Below are 19,179 nucleotides of genomic sequence, written 5' to 3'. Positions count from 1 at the left end.
CAAAGTAAATTTTAGGGGGAGAGTGATTATAATAGGCAGCTTGAAGGAGATTCATTTGAGCTTTAAAGAAAACCAGGGATTCTCCAAAGTGGAATGGGGGCCATTCCAGGCCTAGAGGGCAGCTTGTGCAAAGACCCAGATGGAATGTTCTTTGTAAGGAGCAGCAAGAAGGCCAATTTGACTGAAGTATAATGTGCTTGAAGGAGAGTAATATGCACTAAGACTCAAAAAGTGGCCTACAAGTTTTAAAAACCAAACTGGAGTTTATACTTTATCCTAGAGATGAGAGGGAATCACTGGAGAGTGATGGGTCAGATTTGTTTTGGTTGGGTATATATGAGGAATGGTTTGGAGAGAGGAGCCAGGAGGAAAAGAGATCATTTGCAAATCCTCAAGCATTGAGGAAAGGTAATAAGCAAGATGGAAGTCAGGAGGTGCTTGTCACTGAGATTTCCCTTTTGTGGTTAGTACTTAGGTTTTTGAAGGCTAGGAATTGACTTTTCCCCATTTTTCTTCCTCCCCCCATCCCCTAATATTTTTCCCACCAGGCAAGAAGAGAGAGTTTCGCTTCCACCCCATCAAGGAGACAGTAGTGGAGGAGCCAATTGACATCACCCCTTACCTGGATCAATTGGATGAGTCTCTGAAGGACAAAGTTCTTCTACTACAAAAGGGGAGGTGGGTGCTGGAGCTCCTAGCCTGACCCTCAGGGCCTAACTGGGAGGCAGCTCGGGGAGGGGTCTTGCAGCTCCAAGGTATGTATTTTATGGTAGAGAGGGTGAAGAGAGCATGCCAGGCTCCTTGGCAGTACCATCTGCAATCTAGTGACAGTATTTGGAAATCAGAAGTCTCAGTCACTAGGCTTCCTCTTCCTTTCCCCATTGTATGAAGTTTCTTCAGAGATGGACCCCTTTATGATTGACTCTAGATTAAAGGGGGCTAAGGGACAAGGACTCGACAAGGACCTCTGCTCAGAGTGTAACAGGTTCCTGTCTCCAGCTATGACATATAAAGCTGTTTTGACTTCTATGAGTATCTATGTGTGTTCCCATTGTCTCTCATGTCCCTGGGATTTCTTTTTATTTCTCTACTCTAGTGATACAGAGGCCCAGTGTGAAGTCATGCAGGAAATTGTGGACCAAGTCCTGGAGGTGAGTAGTTACTACCTTTCCCAGGGTGGATGTGGCCCCCTTCCCTCAAAGTCCATCCTCCAGAGCTGCCCTGTGGGCACATTCTTCACCCTCTGCCCTCAGCATACACTACTGCCTCCCTTACCCATATTCTTCTTACTCCTTTTTAGGCTCTAGGTTTCAGTAAAGTGGCCTTTACAGTCCTCCTAGGGCTATGGAATCAGTGAGTGGTGACATCTTCCTTCCCCCCCCCCTTCTTTCTCCCTCAGGAGGACTTTGACTCAGAACAGCTGTCTGTGCTGGCCTCCTGCCTACAAGAGCTCTTCAAGGCCCACTTCCGAGGAGAGGTGCTACCTGAGGAGATCACAGAAGAGTAAGTTAGGCAGTCAGGCAATAAGCCACATTCCTTTTCCCTGGGCAGAAGGAGGCATTGGAACCTCCAGACCTCTTACCAGAATCATTCTTGCTTTGGAATTGAGAGGAAAATGTTTGTTTTGCATCTCATTTGTTTAATCAGAAAGCATTTATTAATATTAAGTGCCTACTCTATTATGCTCAATATAGTTTTTAAGGTGGAAATTTAGATACCATTCCAGTTCCTATGCCTGATTTTTGCCAGATGAAGCTGACCTAGCCCAGAAAGGCAACTGCTTGAGCTTGACCTCAGTAGCTCTGTCTTTTGACTCTCACTCTGATGGGGCTGGTATCTTTGCTTTGAAGGGCTATGAATGGTCTCTTATAATATTGTGGTTCCTTGATGGGAAGTGCTCTTCCCTCTCCTTCCCCTCCCCAGAACATTTTGAGTCCTGAGTCTTAATCTTACCTCTACAGGTCTCTGGAAGAATCTGTAGGGAAGCCCCTTTACCTAATATTTAGGTAAGTGTCCAGTTCTTGGGAGACTCTCCCCTGTCTGCCATCTCCCCCAGCTCTTATGTCAGCTCTGGGGGGAGGAAGGGGGCAAAAGGAATTGCCCATATTCCCCTGGAGCAGACCTCCAGACCCTTGGTATGAGTAAAACACTCTGGAAGAGTTTGTTCACCCCAGACCTACTTTCCCCCTTTCCACCAGGAATTTGTGCCAGATGCAGGAGGACAATAGCAGCTTCTCTCTGCTCTTGGATCTCTTGTCTGAGCTCTACCAGAAACAGCCCAAGATTGGCTACCACCTGCTGTACTATCTGAGGGCCAGGTATGTGGAGGAGAGGGGGAAGGTGGAAGAAGCTCTACACACACACACACACACACACACACACACACACACACACACACACACACACACGCGCGCACGCACACACGCACGCACACGCACACGCACACACCCCAAACCTTTGTCCTGGGCACTAATGAGAAATGCAAGGAGCAGAGACTCACTTCCTGCCCTCAGCAGCTTCCAGACTGAGGAAGGGAGGCCAGGCACAGGCTTAAGGGAGAGATCCATTCAGAGGGGATTGAGCATGGGCGTGGGAAGAGTGAACCGGGCCATTGTTGGATGACTTTTCTGGCCAACTAGAGCAAGAATTGCCTGAGCTCTGGGGTGGGGAGTGGCACGTGTCACTCAGTTTAATTCCAGATAATTTTACAGTAAAGCGGCTGCAGGGAAGATGAATCTCTACGAGTCATTTGCCCAGGCCACACAGTTGGGTGACCTTCATACCTGCCTGATGATGGACATGAAGGCCTGTCAGGAGGATGATGTTAGGCTGCTGTGCCACCTCACTCCTTCCATCTATACAGAGGTACTGGCTGCCTGCCCCCATGGCCCTGAACCTCCACGTGAGGAGAATTTTCATGGCCCCTTGGCTGCCCTTCTCTGTGTGATTTTCTTCTGCCCATTCCCTATCCCTCTAGTCTTCTAGAGAGTTCCCCTATGCCATAAATATCTCTATCCTCAGCCCCCACTACAGCTGTCCTTTACTACCAATAGGTACTGGAAGTAGGGTGTAATAGTGTCTTAGGTTGCCAGTGCTGGCCCCAGGATTCTCATCTCCCACCCTTTTGGAGTCAAGGTTATACCAAGAGTTTGACCTTGTCCTGGGCCTCACCCTTGGATCCCATCTCGCTGCCTGCCTTCCAGCCCCAAGGGTCGACAAAGTTGCCAATCCATGAGCTATGAGCCTCATTGTAGGAGTTACATTTTTCTAGCACACTTCTATTGGCCGACTGCCTCCAATAGGCTTGGAAGCCTCTGGGCTCATACAAAGTTTTGGGGAACTGGGATATGGAGAGAGTATTGGTTCTTAGCAAAGGTTCTCTGGAATAGGGGAAAGGGCATAGGGGGTGGGGACAACAAGGGGAATGAGAAGCTCAACCAAGAATAAGGATGGAGAGGGACCCAAAGACAAATGGATCACACCCTCCTTCCCAGATTCTTTTTTTTTTTTTTTAACTTACCTTCCATCTTAGAATCAATACTGTGTATTAGTTCCAAGGCAGAAGAGTGGTAAGGGCTAGGCAATGGGGGAGGGGGGGTCAAGTGGCTTGTCCAGGGTCACACAGCTGGGAAGTGTCTGAGGCCAGATTTGAACCCAGGACCTCCCATCTCTGGGCCTGGCTCTCAATCCACTGAGCTACCCAGCTTCCCCCACCCTTCCCAGATCCTTAATAAAAGACTGAGATCTTTAAAAGGAGCCTTGTTTCCCTGCCCCCACCTTTGGTCATTTTAGAGAAGGGGTGTAGCTATTCTTCTTTCCCCTAGACCTACACAGAAACACCCTAAGTAATGGAATTCTTTCCTCCAGCCCCCAGCTTCACTTCATATTCACCTGGCCTTTCCTCACCCTCACAGTGAATTCCATAGGTTAGGAGCTCCCTGGATGAAATCCCCATTACTGGGAATGTTTCAAAAGGCCAAAATGTTTGTATCACTTGTACCAAAATGAAGAATGGTACAGAGAACATCTATGGGCACCTGACTCTTCCTTTTCTTCTTTTTCCCAGTTTCCAGATGAAACCTTGAGAAGTGGGGAGCTCCTCAACATGATTGTGGCTGTCATTGACTCAGCCCAAGTAAGTATGGTTTTCCTGACTTCCTTGGGGTGAAATTCTGGACTTTCCCTTTCTCCATCTCTTGAGACACATTCACACAGACCCATCCATGCCCCTGCACATACATTCCACCAGCTTTTCTCCTCTCCTGTGGGGGTGTTGTTAATAGAGAGGACTCTGTGTGCTAACCGAGGATGCAAGGATGCATCCTCAAGGGTGACTCCCCATTCCATTAATGAGCTTGGACATAGGCCATGTTTCCCAGGTAGTGTCTCTTTAAGATCCTCAGTAGGGGGGCATGCTTTTAGCCAGTCAGAGGCCAAAACAAGGTAACCTCATCGATGCTCATCCCTTCTTCCATCTCTCAATTAATAGGCTCAGTGGTATGAAGTGTATCACTCAGTGGTATGATATCACCAACCCAATCCTGCTGTTTTAAGAATTGGTGGAAGGAAGAAAAAGATAGCAATAGCCACCTCTCCCCAAACTTTCCCCAAATCAGCTTTCTTCCTATGCTCTTCACCATATTTCTGTCTTGTCAGATATCACTAATTAATACCTCCTTTACTGTGGGCTCTTGCTTGCCCTCCTCCCTCCCAGTATATCCCCTAATCCTCTAGAAAGACTGATGCTAATGATGCCCTTTATCTCTGCCACTCCCACCTATCCAGCTACAGGAATTGGTCTGCCATGTGATGATGGGGAACCTGGTCATGTTTCGAAAAGACTCTGTCCTCAACATCCTCAGTAAGTGACCACACCTGCTGAGGATCTCTGGGAGCAGAGAATTGGGGTTGGGACAAGATGGCAATTCCTGTGGGTGTTCTGATATTAGGAAAGGGGATGGAGAGAAGCTGGATAGGGCTGTTGAGGCTCTAGCCCCTACTGGGGCCTTGGGCTTGTCACTGGGTCTCTTTCTAAGCTTGGGAAGTAAAGATTATAGAGAAATCAGTTTTTTTTTAACCCTTACTTTCTTAGGATCAGTGCTATATATATATATTGGTTCCAAGGCACAAGAGCAGTAAGGGCTAAGCAATAGGGTTAGGTGACTTGCCCAGGGTCACACAGCTAGGAAGGGTCTAGGATCAAATTTGAACCCAGGACCTTCCATCTCTAGGCCTGACAGTCTATTCACTGAGCCACTTAGCTACCCTCAATCAATTTTCTTATTGCTATAAGCTGGGTCTCTCCTAGTTAGTGGATTGTAACCAAAGGGAAATTTTGTCCTATACACCATTTTCTCAACTGTCTCCAGTCCAGAGCTTAGACTGGGAAACCTTTGAACAGTACTGTGCCTGGCAGCTCTTCTTGGCTCACAACATCCCCTTAGAGACCATCATCCCCATTCTGCAGCATCTCAAATATAAGGGTGAGTACAGGAGGAAAGAGATTAGAGCTGGAAGAGAAGAGAGGGATGATAATCTCCAGGCCCAAGATAACCATACCTATCCTCAGGGCTCAGGACTTTGTGAGCTCAAGACAGGGGTACAGTTTGCTCCAAATAACCCTTCATTTTCCCAGTGAATCCCACTTTTCCTGAGGGGGTGGCTAGGCTGTGTGTGTATGGTGGGGAGAGGGGTGGTAAAGAGGAGGGGCTGTCAGAAAAAAAATGACTGGCTTGAAAAGGGGATGGAGTAGAATAAGAGAAATTATTTTCCATTCTAAGAACTCTCCAATTTTTTCCTAGTCACTATTGTGGGACACACTAGTTGAGATGGATGGACTCCTGCCTCTTACCCACCCTTCCCCTCCAGACTCCCCTCCCTTTCCTTCTACTCATCTCTGACTTTTCTTCTGCAGAGCACCCTGAGGCCCTGTCCTGCCTGCTGCTTCAGCTCAGGAGAGAGAAGTGAGCTTCCTATTCCCCAAACTCCATTCTCACTCTGAGATCTCTGGGATACTTGTCTAGGAAGAAGGGGATCTATATTTTGGGAATACTGTGGGGAATAGGGATGAAAGGGGGAGAGGGGCTATTAAGTTCCTTTGGCATGTTTACTTCCTCCTCCTTCATCGGTTGGGGGGGGGTTTCTCCCCCTCCCCCCAAATGGCTTATAAACAAGCAAGCTCCTCTGGGACTCTGATTTCCTCTCTTCTCTAGTCCCCTGCCCACCAGAGGCTGCCCTGGGAGGTGGAGACCGGACATCCCTGTTTCCTGCTGCCACAGCAGTTCTAATCATTGGTGGCTTCCCCTCTCTTCGGTTTCCCTGCCATATGGCTAGTCCGAGGGGAAGAAGGGTCAGAACGAAGTGTCATTCCCCATCACTGCCTCTTGTGGACAACCAGCCATGCCCAGCATCTTTTTGTGCAAGAGGGTAGTTGTCTGGAAAGGATGCTCACCTCAGGTCCTGGAGGCCTCTGTACCGAGCCTCAGGCCACCACCTCCTCAGGGACCAGATAAAGGGAGCAGCAGCTGCAGTCAGCACTTCCTTCCTTCCACCTTCTCTTTTCTCTGTACAGTGTTTTAAAGGAAATGGCCTCAGGTGGAGAAATGGGGTGCCGTTCTCAACCCCCTTCTCCTTCCTTCCTTAGTGCAGTGGGTAGCAAGATTCCATGAACGACTATCCATACATGTGTTCTTACCCATAACTACCTTTGTGCCTTGGTTCTACTTATTTGGGAGAGGCCATCTGGTAGCCCGTCCTGACTCCTCCACCTCTCCCCACAGAGACTGGGGATCTCAGTGAGACATCCTTCAGCCCTGTATGACCCTGAACGAGCAGATCCAATTGCTTGGCCTGATCACACTTCTGCCTTTAAACCACAACTTGGTGTCGATTCTGAGACAGGAGGCTTCACATGTTAGAGCCAGGAGAGCATGATCCTAATGGAGAGAGCATGGACTGGGAGGCGGGAGATCTGGCTTCCGGATCTTGGTTCTGCTGTTCCCACTTAGCGTCTGTGTCACCTCGGGGCAAGGCTCTTAACCTCACTGAGGCTCAACTTCCTTAACTGTAAAATAATGGGTTGGATTAGATGATCTCAGAGATCCCTTCTAGCTCTCAGATCTGACAATCCGGGGATTATTGCTTCCATTTTACAGATGAGAAAAGACACTCAAAGCAGTTTGGCAACCTGTGGTTTGAATCTCGGCTTCTCTGACCCCCAAGCCCAGGGTTCACTCCACTGTGTTACAGCTTTTTTTTTTTTTTTTTGCAAACCCATACCTTCTGCCTCAGAATGGATGCTAAGAATTGATTCTAAGGGAGAAGAGCAGTGAGGGCTAAGGCAATAAAGGTCAACTGACTTGCCCGGGATCACCCAGGCCATTTCTGTGTCTGGATTTGAATCTGGCACCTCCTGTCTCCAAGCCTGATGTTCTATCCATTATGCCACCTCACCATCCCCATTATGACTCTTGAAGGGAAAACTGGAGAATCACTACGTGGAGAGCAGAGGTTCAGGAATGAGCGAGTGCTTCCCACCTGACCCTGACTCCTTCCCCCAACCTTGCCTCCCTCAGGCCCAGCGAGGAGATGGTGAAGATGGTGCTGAGTCGGCCCTGCCATCCAGACGACCAGTTCACCACGAGCATCCTGCGACACTGGTGCATCAAGCACGACGAGCTGCTGGCCGAGCACATCAAGTCCCTGCTCATCAAGAACAACAGCCTCCCCCGAAAGCGGCAGAGGTGGGGTGGGGCCCCCAGGCTTTAGGCCCCCTGGCCCGTGTCCCTCTGGCTGAGCCCCCCAAGACCTCCTCAGCTGTAAATCCAGCTTGAAGCAGAGGATTTCCCCTTTCCCAGCCCCCGCTCTCCTGGTTTGTGGGCGCCCTCTAGTGGCCTGACATCACAAGGCATACAAAGGAGCGCCGTCCCCGGGGATCTCCAGGGTGCCCGCCGTCCTGTTAGATCAAGGCCACGTGGCATCCCTCTGCCGCTCAGAAGGCCTCTTTCCCTGAATCGAGGCGCGGGCCTCCCAGCCCCTCCTCCACCATGTTAACTGTCTGTCTCCCTGCTTGGCCCCCCAGCTTGAGGAGCTCCAGCAGCAAGCTGGCCCAGCTGACCCTGGAGCAGATCCTGGAGCATCTGGATAACCTTCGTCTCAATCTGACCAACACCAAACAGAACTGTATGTGCTCGTCCCCCCTCCGCACCCCCCTTCCTTTCGCCTTAGCTGGGCTCTGCCCCAGGCTTTGCAGGTTTGCCTCTGATCCATTTTCCTCCCTGTTGTCTGTTCCCTGCAGTTTTCAGCCAGACCCCAATCCTGCAGGCTCTACAGCATGTTCAGGCGAGCTGCGATGAGGCCCACAAGATGAAGTGAGGCTCCTTACGCTTCGGTGGGGCAGAGCTGTGGGTGCCCCGGCTAGCTAGGGGACAAGGGAGTTGGGAAGGGGATCTGACGGAGGAGAGAAATGGCTGGGGGTTGGGAAGGAACACGTAGGCCATAGATGAGCCAGGCCTCCCGGAGGCTCTCTCGAGCAATCCTTCATCCCCCTCCCAGGTTCAGTGACCTCTTCTCTTTGGCTGAGGAATACGAGGACTCTTCTACAAAGCCTCCCAAGAGCCGGCGAAAGGCCGCCCTGTCCAGCCCCCGGAGCCGAAAGAATGCTACCCAGCCCCCCAACGCCGAGGAGGAGTCGGGCTCCAGCAGTGCTTCGGTGAGATAGCCCGCTCTCACCCCACACGCCAGGCCAGCGAGGTCAATGCCCTCGGAGCCGGCGGGAGGAGGTGGGAGTGTGCGGCTGCTGGGGGCCAGCCTCTCACCAAGCTTCCCTCTTCCCCGTCCCCTGTCCCTCGCGTTGTTTTCCAGGAGGAAGAAGACACGAAACCCAAGCCTACCAAGAGGAAAAGGAAGGGATCGTCCGCAGTGGGCTCAGACAGTGACTGAGGCCTGCCCACCCTTCCGTCCCCCCATCCCCCAGGACTTATTAGGGCTGCCTTCCCCCTTCCCCCCTACTGGAGAGTCAAAGGTTAATAGGAGCTTGTGGGGTCAGTTCATAGCTGCCCTCCCCCCAATTTTCACATTGGGGGAATGGGGGGAAACTTTTTGATCTAGTTCAGCCCGACCAGCTGCTGCCCCTCGCTTCCCTGCAGAGCCTGCCCTCCCCTCAGGACAGTAGCTACCCCTTGTCTTATCCCACCTCCCCCCTGGGGTCTCCAGGCTGGGCATCCTGGCCCTCCCACATGGACACCTGGGTCCCTGCTGAGGCCATAATCCACTCAAATCAATGATATGTTGTGAGAAGAGTCCCCAGCTTCCTTCAGAGCTGTTTTAACTGAAGAAAGTGACTGCCTGAAGACAGAAGACCAAAATGGAGAGTTTTGAGTGTTCCCTTTTCAAGCATGTGCTAGAGGCAGAGGCAGATTTTCCTACTCTTGTGTCTGAATGAAATGAGTATTTCCTCTGTAAATGTGGCCACCCTCGCACCAAACGCTGTGTCCTGGCCCCTAAGGACTCCCAGGCTTTGCCGCCAGGCAAGGGTCTTCCGGGTGCCCTGCTCTGGGCACTCCTTTAGGCCCCTGGGAGCGCTGAGGGAGCAGCTGAAGGGCTCGGATGAGCTAGCAGTCCCTGGGAAGGTGGCTCTCAGCCCATCGGTGTGAGGCAGGCTGCCAACAGTGGAAGTGCCCGAAGAGCTCTAGAGGCTTCTGTGTGTCTATTGCCCAACCTGGGGCAACGAAGGAGCCTCTGGAGGGACTGGGGAAGAATGGTCCCCTTTCCTCACTGATTCCTCTGCTCCTCCTCCCCTTCCCTTGGCCAGAGACATAGTGTTTTTAAAGGTGTTTTTAAATGACAATAAAACAAATGGGAACCTGTTTTGTACAAAAGCCGCCGATCCCACCTGCCCCTCCTCCCCGCCGGAGGGCTGCCCCAACTTCTCCAGGCTGCTCTAGGTAGGAGTCTCCCGGGATCCTGTGCGGTCTGGTCCCGGCACATACTGGTCTCCCCCTAGCTTTGCCCCTCGTTCTTTCCGGCCCCGCCCCCTTCAGCCTTTCCTCCGAACTTCTCTAGTCTCGTTCTTCCTGAGGGCTGCGGACTGCGAGTACCTGGATGCCCCTGAGGTTGCCCTGCAGGAAGCAGGGAGACGCGCGCAGCCAAGCCCACGTGCTCTGGCTGAGCCGTTTGCTTTTGGGGTTCTTGCTGAAGTACACAAGTCCGGGGGGTTGAATGCTTTAGACCACCAGGCCCTGGTTAAACTGCACGTGAGATCTCTTCCACCTGTGCTTCTCCTTGTCTGAGGAGCGCGGCAGGGAGGGGAGACGGACGCGCCGACTGCCACTGCCACTGCCAAAAGCCAGGTGAAGATGTGCCCTACCTTTACCTCATTTTCTATGTCTCGAGGGACAACTGGCTTTCCACGTACTGACGCCATGGGAAACCTAAAATGCCCGTGGGCCACTTGAAGTTCACCTTCCGTGGACCGACCACTGTGCTGGCGACCTAAGAAAATGTGGGCTTCCCTCGAAAAGCAATCTCGCTTCAGGCCTCTTCTTCCCCAGCTTCCTCGGCCGCAATTAGAACAGGGATGGAAACCACCCACTGGGTTTGCCCCAGTTAGAAAGGAGTTTATTCTCGCAGTGAGACCAGCCCGCTCACAGCTCGCCACCACCTTTCCCCTACTTACTGAATGGAGGCTCCACCCGGCCTGGGGGCTGCAGATGTTGGCAGCTGGGAGGAGCCTGGCCACAGTGCTTGGATTTGTAGGACTCTATTCGGCGTGGAGAACAGCGGGTGGGGGAAAGGTGGGGATCCCTAGCGCTTTGTGGGGAGGGTGATGGACCCAAAAGGATGCGAAGCTAGCACAATCCCCAGAAATGGGAAAGACGAAGAGAAGACACTTAAAGGCCAAAGCTCGGATGCTAGGTCTCTGGGGAGGGGAAGAACCCCAAAGCCGGGGCGTCCCCCGGAATGAGGGAGGGATTGCTGGAGAATTTAGGTTGGGGAGAAGACTAGGATTGCCCAGACTCTGAGAAGGGGCACGCCCAGGGCGGAGCATAGAAAAGGGAGTTGGGCGGGGAGTGCTTCGCCATCCCCCATCCTCTCCCTCCCTGGACTAGCTCCCTGTCACTCGGGAGAGTTGGGGAACTGGGACAGGGTAAGGGTAGGGAGGTGGGAGGAAAGGGGCGTGTGCCAGTGCTGGCGCGCTTTCGGGAAGAGAGGTAGCTAGAGGGCTCGCGCATTCCCAACTTTTTGGAGAGGGCTCGGGGCAGGGCAAGGTAGAAGGTCCGGACTGGGGAGGGGCACCATGGCCGCGCTCCTGCTACCCCTGCTGCTGCTGTTGCCGCTACTTCTGCTGAAGCTGCTCCGGTGGCCCTGGCTCCGCTGGTTTCTGGCAGATTTGGCCTTTACTGTGCGCGCTCTGAGATGCAAGCGGGCCCTGAAAGCCCAGGCGGCCGCCGCCGCTGCAGCGGACCCCCAAGGGCCCGAGAGCGGCTGCAGCCTGGCCTGGCGTCTCTCGCAGCTGCTGCGGGAGTGTCCCGGGCACACCTTCCTCATTCACCAGGACAGGCGCTACAGTTACGCGCAGGCGGAGCGCGAGAGCAACCGAGTTGCGCGTGCCTTTTTGCGCGTGCGAGGCTGGAAAGAAGACCCTAACCTGGACGGAAGGGACGGGGTGGGGGCCACGGAGAAGGGTGCACGTGACGCAGGGGACGCGGTTAGAAGGGAAGTCGAGCTTGCACCGAGCGAAGGCGACGAAGCTCGTCCCGAAGGAGGGAACGGGGCTCCCCTGGAGTCCGGCTCGGTGGTGGCGTTGCTCCTTCCCGCTAGCCCCGAGTTCTTATGGCTTTGGTTCGGACTTGCTAAAGCGGGGCTGCAGGCTGCCTTTGTGCCCACCGCCCTGCGTCGGGGCCCCCTACTGCACTGTCTCCGGAGTTGTGGCGCTCGCGCCCTAGTTGTGGCGCCAGGTGAGCTCGGTTGTAAGTGGGCGTGGCTCTCTACCTGGGGGTTCCAAGCCGGACTTTACAGTTCGGAAAAGGGATGCCTCGGTACCTCGGTTCGGAAGGGGCGAGGCGGGGCATCTCTGGAATTCGGAAGGGGGCGGGGCGGGGCGGGGTCCCTAAAAAGGCCCTAGAGCTGGGATTGCCTCTTTCCACCCTCACCTGGGACTGTACCAGAGGGCCTAGACCAGTCCAGTTTGAAAAGAGACCGAGATTGTACAGGTTAGGCACGGAGCTCTGCCACTAAATGGCTGTACCATGTTAAACCATTCGCTTCATCCCTGTGGGCCTCAGTTTCCCCATTGGGGAAAAAAATAAGAGGTTGAACTGAGAGGCCCTTCTTTGGCCCTTATGGTCCTAAAGGACTGTTTCTCTCAGAGTTCTTGTTCTCTTCAATTTCCCCACAGAGTTCCTGGAATCCCTGGAGCCTGACCTTTCACAGCTGAGAGACTTGAAGCTCAAACTGTGGGCCTCGGGCCCCGGACCCCATCCTCCGGGCTTCAGCAATCTTCTGGCCCAGGCCGCTTCTGAAGGGGAAGGGCCGCTGCCGGGGTACTTGTCGGCTCCCAAAAACGTTCTGGACACTTGTCTGTACATCTTCACCTCTGGAACCACGGGTGAGGCTCCCACCTCCTCCCAGAGAGCTGGGAGAGAGACCAGTCTGGCCTCTCCCCATCTTTGTGCTGCTTGTTCACCACCCACCCTGCCACCTCCCAAAGGGGGTTCCCCTTTCTTATATTTGTACCTTCCCCAAAGTACTGGCAACCCTAAAATAAGAGCTGCCTTTGGACTCAGAAACTGGGTGCAGGTCTGGCCTGGGACTCTTACTCTGCCTGTGACCCCAAGCCAATTTCCTCACCCCCCAAAGGGAGGGCGCGGGGGTGGTCCCTGATGGAGGAGCCCCGTCCTCCCTCCCCGTTAGTGCTCCCAAGCCTGGCTCCTCAGGGCTAGAGAGGTCAGGAGCTGAGTTGAGTGGAGCCTCCCTCCCCTGCAGGGCTCCCCAAGGCCGCTCGCATCAGTCACCTGAAGGTTCTGCAGTGCCAGGGGTTCTACCGGCTGTGCGGCCTCCACCGAAGCGACGTGATCTACCTCACCCTCCCGCTCTACCATATGTCGGGCTCTCTGCTGGGCATCGTCGGCTGCCTGGGCATCGGTCTGTCCTCCGCCAGGCAGCACATCCGGGGTGCCAGGCCAGGGAGAGGGCCGAGATTCCCCATCTGCAGAGGGGCCAGAAAGGCTCCGACCTAAGGCTGATGGGGAAGGCAGATCCGGAGGGACGCGGGAGAGAGCCACAGGCCGACCATTGAGGCAGAGCTTTTGTGCCTCCGAGCTAAGGAAACGGGAATCAGGAGCATCTGGGCCCTCTGGACGAATTTCCCAGAGGAGGGGATCATGGGGCAGGATGGACAGAAAGGCTGGGCTGCGTGCAAGGAGAGGAAGGGAAGAAGGGAATGGTAGGAAAGTTCAGCTGTAGAGTGAGAAAGGAGACGCAGAGGCCTTGCCAAAGGCTGCTGGGCTGGAGCTGGGACAGAGCCGCGTAGTTCCCCTCGTGTCCTCTGCAGAATTCCCTTTCAGGAATCGCCCCTGAACCCTGGGCACCCAGGGGGCCTGCGGTGTTGGCTCTGGGCTCCCTTTGCCACCGCCTCCTTTCAGGGGGGGAATGGCGGGCGGAAGGAAGGGACAGAGAATCGGTTTCTCAGTCCCCCTTCTGCCCTGATTAGGGGCCACCGTGGTGCTGAAGACCAAGTTCTCGGCCAGCCGGTTCTGGGAGGACTGTCGGGAGCACGGGGTGACAGTGTTCCAGTACATCGGAGAGCTGTGCCGATACCTCGTCAACCAGCCACCGGTGCCGAGGGGCCTTGGGGACATTAGGCCTGGGGGGTCTTCCTGGTCATGGGGAAGAGGGCTGGATAAGAATAGAGACTGGGGAGAAAAGGAGGTGGGGGAAGGAGGGGTTTTCACATCCTCCAGCTGGGAGGGAGAGTGGGGGGCTCTGGGCTTGGGGGTGCAGCCAAGGGTATACCCACTCCTTCCTTTGTGTGTCTGCAGAGTGAGGGGGAAAGGAATCATGGGGTACGGATGGCTGTGGGCAGTGGGCTACGACCCGACGTCTGGGACCGTTTTGTGCGGAGATTCGGGCCCCTGCGTGTCCTGGAGACGTACGGTCTGACAGAGGGCAACGTAGCCACCTTAAACTACATCGGATACCCAGGTGCTGTGGGGAGGTCATCCTGGCTGTACAAGGTGAGGGGGGGACCGTCCAGGCCTTCTCCTTGGGGGGACAGGGATGGGCTGCGGGCAGGAAATGCCTTCTGGGAGGTCTCTGTTCCCACACGTTGCTCTTCCCTTCCCCCTAGCTGTTTTCAGACTTCTCCTTGATTCGGTATGACGTGGCTTCTGGGGAACCTGTACGGGATGACCAGGGGCTCTGTGTCCCTGTGCCTCCTGGTGAGCCCTGGGGAGCTGGCGGAGGGAGTGCTGGGCTCAGCCGGGGGAGCCCCCATCCCTGACCCCTGTGACTTCTCCAGGTGAGGCAGGGCTGATGGTGGCTCCGGTGAGCCAGAGAACCCCATTTCTAGGCTATGCAGGGAGCCCCGAGCTGACCCGGGGGAAGCTGGTGCATGATGTCTTCCGTCCTGGTGATGTTTTCTTTAACACCGGGGATTTGCTGGTGTGTGATGCCCATGACTTCCTATACTTCCACGACCGAACTGGGGACACCTTCAGGTATCTGACCTGTACAGCCCCTGATCTCTATGCCAACCCACCTCAAATTCTTAAAAAATAACCCAAACAGGGTAGCTGGGTGGCTCTGTGTATGGAGAGCCAGGACTAAAGACAGGAGATCCTAGGTTCAAATCTGGCCTCAGACACTTCCCAGCTGTGTGACCCTGGGCAAGTCACTTGACCCCCATTGCCTACCCTTACCACTCTTCTGCCTTGGAAGCAACACACAGTATTGACTCCAAGATGGAAGGTAGGGATTTAAAAAAAAAACCCAACCTGATCCCTGGGCCTCTGGAAACATAAATTCCTGTAATCTTCTGTTGCCTTAACCTTTGACCCGATTGTTTAATCTGCCTTTTTAATCTCTGCTAGATTTGCCTTGAGACCTTGAATATCTGCTTCTCTTTTCCCATAGGTGGAAGGGGGAAAACGTAGCCACGACTGAAGTTGCCAGGGTCCTAGGAACGTTAGATTTTCTGCAGGATGTGAATGTCTACGGCGTCACTGTGCCAGGTGTGGGGGGAGAACGGGCTGTACCCAGTGTATCTGGCACCCAAAATTATACATTGCACGGGTTGTGGGAGTTAAAGGAAGGTCCCTCGTCTGGAGCAGGGTTTAGGAGGGCTGAAGTATTTGCTGCCATCTGACCCGCTGCCTCTCCCATCCACCCAGGACACGAAGGAAGGGCAGGCATGGCAGCCTTGGTTCCACGCCCGCACCACATCTTGGACCTCAACAGACTCTATGCCTACACAGCTGAGTTTCTGCCGCCCTATGCTCAGCCTCGATTCCTTCGGGTCCAGGTACTGGTTCTCCCTCCGCTCCTTAGTGTAAAGTGGTGTGAGTGATGTCTTTGGACTTTAGTATCGAATGGGAGGCGTGAGAGACTGGTGCTGGACTCTGGGAGCAAAGCGGAATTGCAGTAGTTCCAAAGATGAGCAAATTTAGTATCTCTGGAGTTCCTATTGGTCCAATCCGCCCTGTGCATTGACCCAACATGGTGATATTATTTTGGTGGTTCTTCTTTCTTCTTTCTTCCTCCTCCTCTTCCTCCTCATCTTCGTCACCTAACTCTTGCAAAAGAGCAGTAAGGGCTAGGCATTTGGGGTTAAGTGACTTGCCTAGGATCACACAGCTAGGAAATGTCTGAGGCCAGATCTGAACCCAGGTCTTCCTGACTCTAGGCCTGGCCCTGTCTCCACTGGGCCACCTCACTGTCCCTATTTTTGGTCCTCTAAATACAAAGGACAACCACCAACCAGCTCCCCTCAAAGGTCCTACTTCCCATAAAAAGATTCTACTTCCTCCCCTCCACATAGCTGAGATCTCCAGCCCTCTGTTCTCCGCTTTCTTCCCTCCACCTTCTCTCGTTGCTGTCTTCCTGTCTCTGTGTACAGCACAGTTTTTCTCTTCCTTTTCCTTTCCTCTTTCCTGCCTCTCTCCCTGTTCCCAAGCCAGTTCTTCCTGAACTCAAAGCCTGGGTTTACAGAATCTAGTTTCTGGCTGAGTTGTAATAATTGGACAGATATTTATTTGACGTGTCGGCATTAGGTGCTAATCAATGTGAAAGCAGAATTAGCTAGCCCCGGGATAGCCCTGGGAGCTCGGGCTCATAGAGCTTAGTTTGCTGAGCTATTCTCTGCTTCCTCTTCTAGGAGTCCTTGGACACCACAGAGACCTTCAAACAGCAGAAGGTTCGTCTGGCAAAGGAAGGGTTCGATCCAAGCACGGTGCAGGTGCCACTCTATATACTGGACCAGACAGCGGGTGCCTATGTGCCCCTCACATCTGCCTTGTATAACTCCCTCCTGGCCGGACAAGTCCGTATTTGAGGGCCCCACTAGGCCCGAAGAGGGGGTCCGAGAAGGAAAAGGGGGAAAGGGGAAAGGGAAGGGGAATAGAGCCTCAGAGGATTTTAGGTTTGTTTTTTTTTGTTTTTTTATTACAGTGGGTTTTTAATCAGTATTTTGTAATAAATGGAGTTGAGAATTCATTTTCTTTCTTTGTGTTTCCATCTGTAATAATGTTCTAGGATTTAAAGGCAGAAGGGATTGCCCAGTTCAACCCCGTCCTGTCCCAGTAAGATTAATTTGCGTGAGATCATACATTCAGCAGAAAGTGGAACCAAGATTCACATTTAGGTGTTCTGCCCCCACATCCAGTGCTTTTGAAAAAAATCCAACTTTCTTGGTGCTTCTTGCTTTTACATCTGTCATTTCTGGATTTTACTGCTCCCTGGATCTTCTTAATAAAGAAAAAGCTCAGGAAAAACAATTAAAGGGACTTTCAGTCTATGAAGCCCGTCTCCACAGCCCCCTCCATCACCACCCGCCTCTCCGGGTGTTGGGAAGTGTTTCATTTCTCCACTCTCCGTTACTCAGTCTGACTTCCTTTTCAGTGATCTCTTCATCTACGTTCCTTGGTCATGTAGAGTTTTCTAGGTCGGCTTGTTTTATCCTTCCTCATTTCCTGCCCCCTGCCCACATTTCTCTCAATTCTTCCACCACTCCTAAGTGCACAATATTCCCTTCATTCACTGATCACTGGCAGCCTTTGTGGTTGCAAAACCTGCTTCGTGGCCTGCCCTGTTGTTTATCTGTCTCTGGTATGCGCGGATCTTCCCTTCTAGTAATTCCCCAAGTCACTTCTGCTTAGCTTTAACCCCATTCCCGAGTGGCTCCTGGGAATCCCAGAGGCCCTACCAGACTTCCACAGGGATGACCCCATGCGTCCCCTCCTTGGAAGAACTAGCGAAGGCTTCTCTTTCACCAGACATGGGCCCTCTTCTGCACTCACATTTGTGGGGAAAACCCTCTCCAGAGAGCTAAACCCTGGAGTCAGTGCCCTTGGGACAGAAACTGCTGCCCCCCAGTGGCCAGATCTAGCAAGAACTCCAAGAAGACGTCCACGAAGGCGCATCCTGTGTGTGATGGGGACTTTGACCCTAGGTTTAAGGATTTTTTCAGAAATTAATTAACTTTTGAAATGGTGAACCTGATCCTATACAAACATTTCAAGACATAAAGAAGAAAGTTGCATGTGATATCGTAGGATAAGAAACTGAATTTATATGTGGTCATTTTTTAAAATCTTTATCTTGTCTTAGAATCAATACTGAATATCAGTTCCAAGGCAGAAGAGTGATGAGGGCTAAGTGATGGAGGTTAAGTGACTTGCCCAGGGTCACACAGCTAGGAAGCATTTTGTGGTTGGTTGGTTGGTTTTTAAGAAGTATGGTGGAGTAGAAAGGACAGTGACTTAGTAGCCAGAGGATCTGAGTTCATATTCTTCTGATAAGTCATTCCCTGTGTGACAGGATCCCAGACCTCCTTTGGTGTCTTCAGCTGGAAAAGAAGCAGTCACTGAATTACACGGTCCCCGAGGTCTCTTGCAGCTCTCTGATTTTATTGCTCAACACAGTAGTAACAAATTGTATCTATTGGTCTCTCCTTTGTACTTTTGTTCTTCTGTGTATTTAAAAAAATGTTTTATTGATGCTTTTTTCATGTTTATCATTTCCTACTCATCTACCTCCTCCCCCAGCCACCCAGATTAGAAGTCTTTCCTTGTAACAAATTCTGTATAGTCAAGCAAAAAACCTGCGTTGACTCTCCATATCTAAGAACATGCTGGTCCATCAACTCTCTGCCAACAGATGGAAGATAGGTTTCATTAGTTTTCTGAAATCACCTATTTGAAGTTTTGATTTGGCCAGAGCTCTGAGTTCCTTCAAAACTATTTCTCCTCACATTAGTATTGTAGTAATCATATAAATTGTTCTAATTCTACTCATTTCACTCTACATCATGATGTTCATAAAACTTTTTTCCTTATTTCTCTGAACCTGTCATATTAATCATTTCTCATCATACAACTTCATTACATGCACATACTATATATTTTCAATTTATTAACATTCTTGTTTTAAAAATTGAGTTCCAAATTCTCTTTCCCTTCTGTCCCCTCCCCCATCCACTGAGAAGGCAAACAATATGATATCAATTAGACATATGAAGTCATGCAAAACATTTCCATATTAGGCATGTTACAAAAAAAAAAGTGAAACAAGTATGCTTCAATCTACTTTCAAAGGTCATCAGTTCTCTCTGGAGGTGGATAGCATTTTTCTATAATGGGTTCTTTGGCATTGTCTTGGATCACAGAGTGGATCAGAGTGGCTAAGCCTTTCCCAGCTAATCAAGTTACAGCATTGCTGTTACCATATATACTGCAATCTGTGATGGGCACCTATTTTGTTTGCCATTCTTTGCTGCCACAAAAAAAAGTGTTACTATAAATATTCTTTTGTATATGTGCATCCTTTTTCTCAGTCTTTGACGTCATTAGGACACATGGCTAACAGTAATATCACAAAGTCAAAGGATTTGCAGTTTAGTGACTTTGTAAGCATAATTTCAATTTGTTTTCCAGAATGGTTGAACCAATTCAGACTTCTTACAAT

General features: G+C 51.9%; 2 protein-coding genes and 1 long non-coding RNA gene across 5 annotated transcripts in view; 2 read left to right on the top strand and 1 right to left on the bottom strand.

Annotated features, from left to right (window-relative positions):
• INTS3 (integrator complex subunit 3) overlaps positions 1–9,878 on the top strand; it is a 40,322-nt gene extending 30,444 nt beyond the window's left edge. For all 3 annotated transcript variants that reach the window (XM_007481939.2, XM_001365157.3, XM_007481940.3), the window contains exons 17-31: positions 549–678; positions 1,097–1,151; positions 1,400–1,503; positions 1,962–2,006; positions 2,199–2,318; positions 2,712–2,865; positions 4,067–4,135; positions 4,786–4,861; positions 5,370–5,483; positions 5,915–5,963; positions 7,575–7,742; positions 8,081–8,181; positions 8,297–8,369; positions 8,554–8,710; positions 8,863–9,878. In XM_007481939.2, the coding sequence (XP_007482001.1) occupies positions 549–678; positions 1,097–1,151; positions 1,400–1,503; positions 1,962–2,006; positions 2,199–2,318; positions 2,712–2,865; positions 4,067–4,135; positions 4,786–4,861; positions 5,370–5,483; positions 5,915–5,963; positions 7,575–7,742; positions 8,081–8,181; positions 8,297–8,369; positions 8,554–8,710; positions 8,863–8,940 (1,493 nt within the window). In that variant the 3' untranslated portion in view covers positions 8,941–9,878. The remainder of the gene's footprint in view (positions 1–548; positions 679–1,096; positions 1,152–1,399; positions 1,504–1,961; positions 2,007–2,198; positions 2,319–2,711; positions 2,866–4,066; positions 4,136–4,785; positions 4,862–5,369; positions 5,484–5,914; positions 5,964–7,574; positions 7,743–8,080; positions 8,182–8,296; positions 8,370–8,553; positions 8,711–8,862) is intronic.
• LOC130457196 (uncharacterized) lies at positions 673–7,576 on the bottom strand. The gene is made up of 3 exons (XR_008916305.1): positions 6,695–7,576; positions 1,276–6,563; positions 673–821 (listed from the first exon to the last, which is right to left on the bottom strand). It is a non-coding gene; the product is annotated as an uncharacterized LOC130457196 (long non-coding RNA).
• Positions 9,879–11,113: 1,235 nt separating the features above from the next.
• On the top strand, positions 11,114–16,710 carry SLC27A3 (solute carrier family 27 member 3). The gene is made up of 10 exons (XM_001365217.4): positions 11,114–11,957; positions 12,398–12,607; positions 12,985–13,143; positions 13,712–13,836; positions 14,040–14,234; positions 14,348–14,438; positions 14,519–14,717; positions 15,133–15,230; positions 15,390–15,520; positions 16,373–16,710. The coding sequence occupies exons 1-10, from the start codon at positions 11,297–11,299 to the stop codon at positions 16,547–16,549; spliced, it is 2,046 nt and encodes a 681-aa protein (XP_001365254.1). The 5' UTR covers positions 11,114–11,296; the 3' UTR covers positions 16,550–16,710.
• Positions 16,711–19,179: the final 2,469 nt, after the last annotated feature.

Source organism: Monodelphis domestica, chromosome 2, assembly GCF_027887165.1.
Source record: "Monodelphis domestica isolate mMonDom1 chromosome 2, mMonDom1.pri, whole genome shotgun sequence".
Lineage (NCBI taxonomy): Eukaryota > Metazoa > Chordata > Mammalia > Didelphimorphia > Didelphidae > Monodelphis > Monodelphis domestica.
This window is presented reverse-complemented; position numbering and strand designations above follow the sequence as displayed.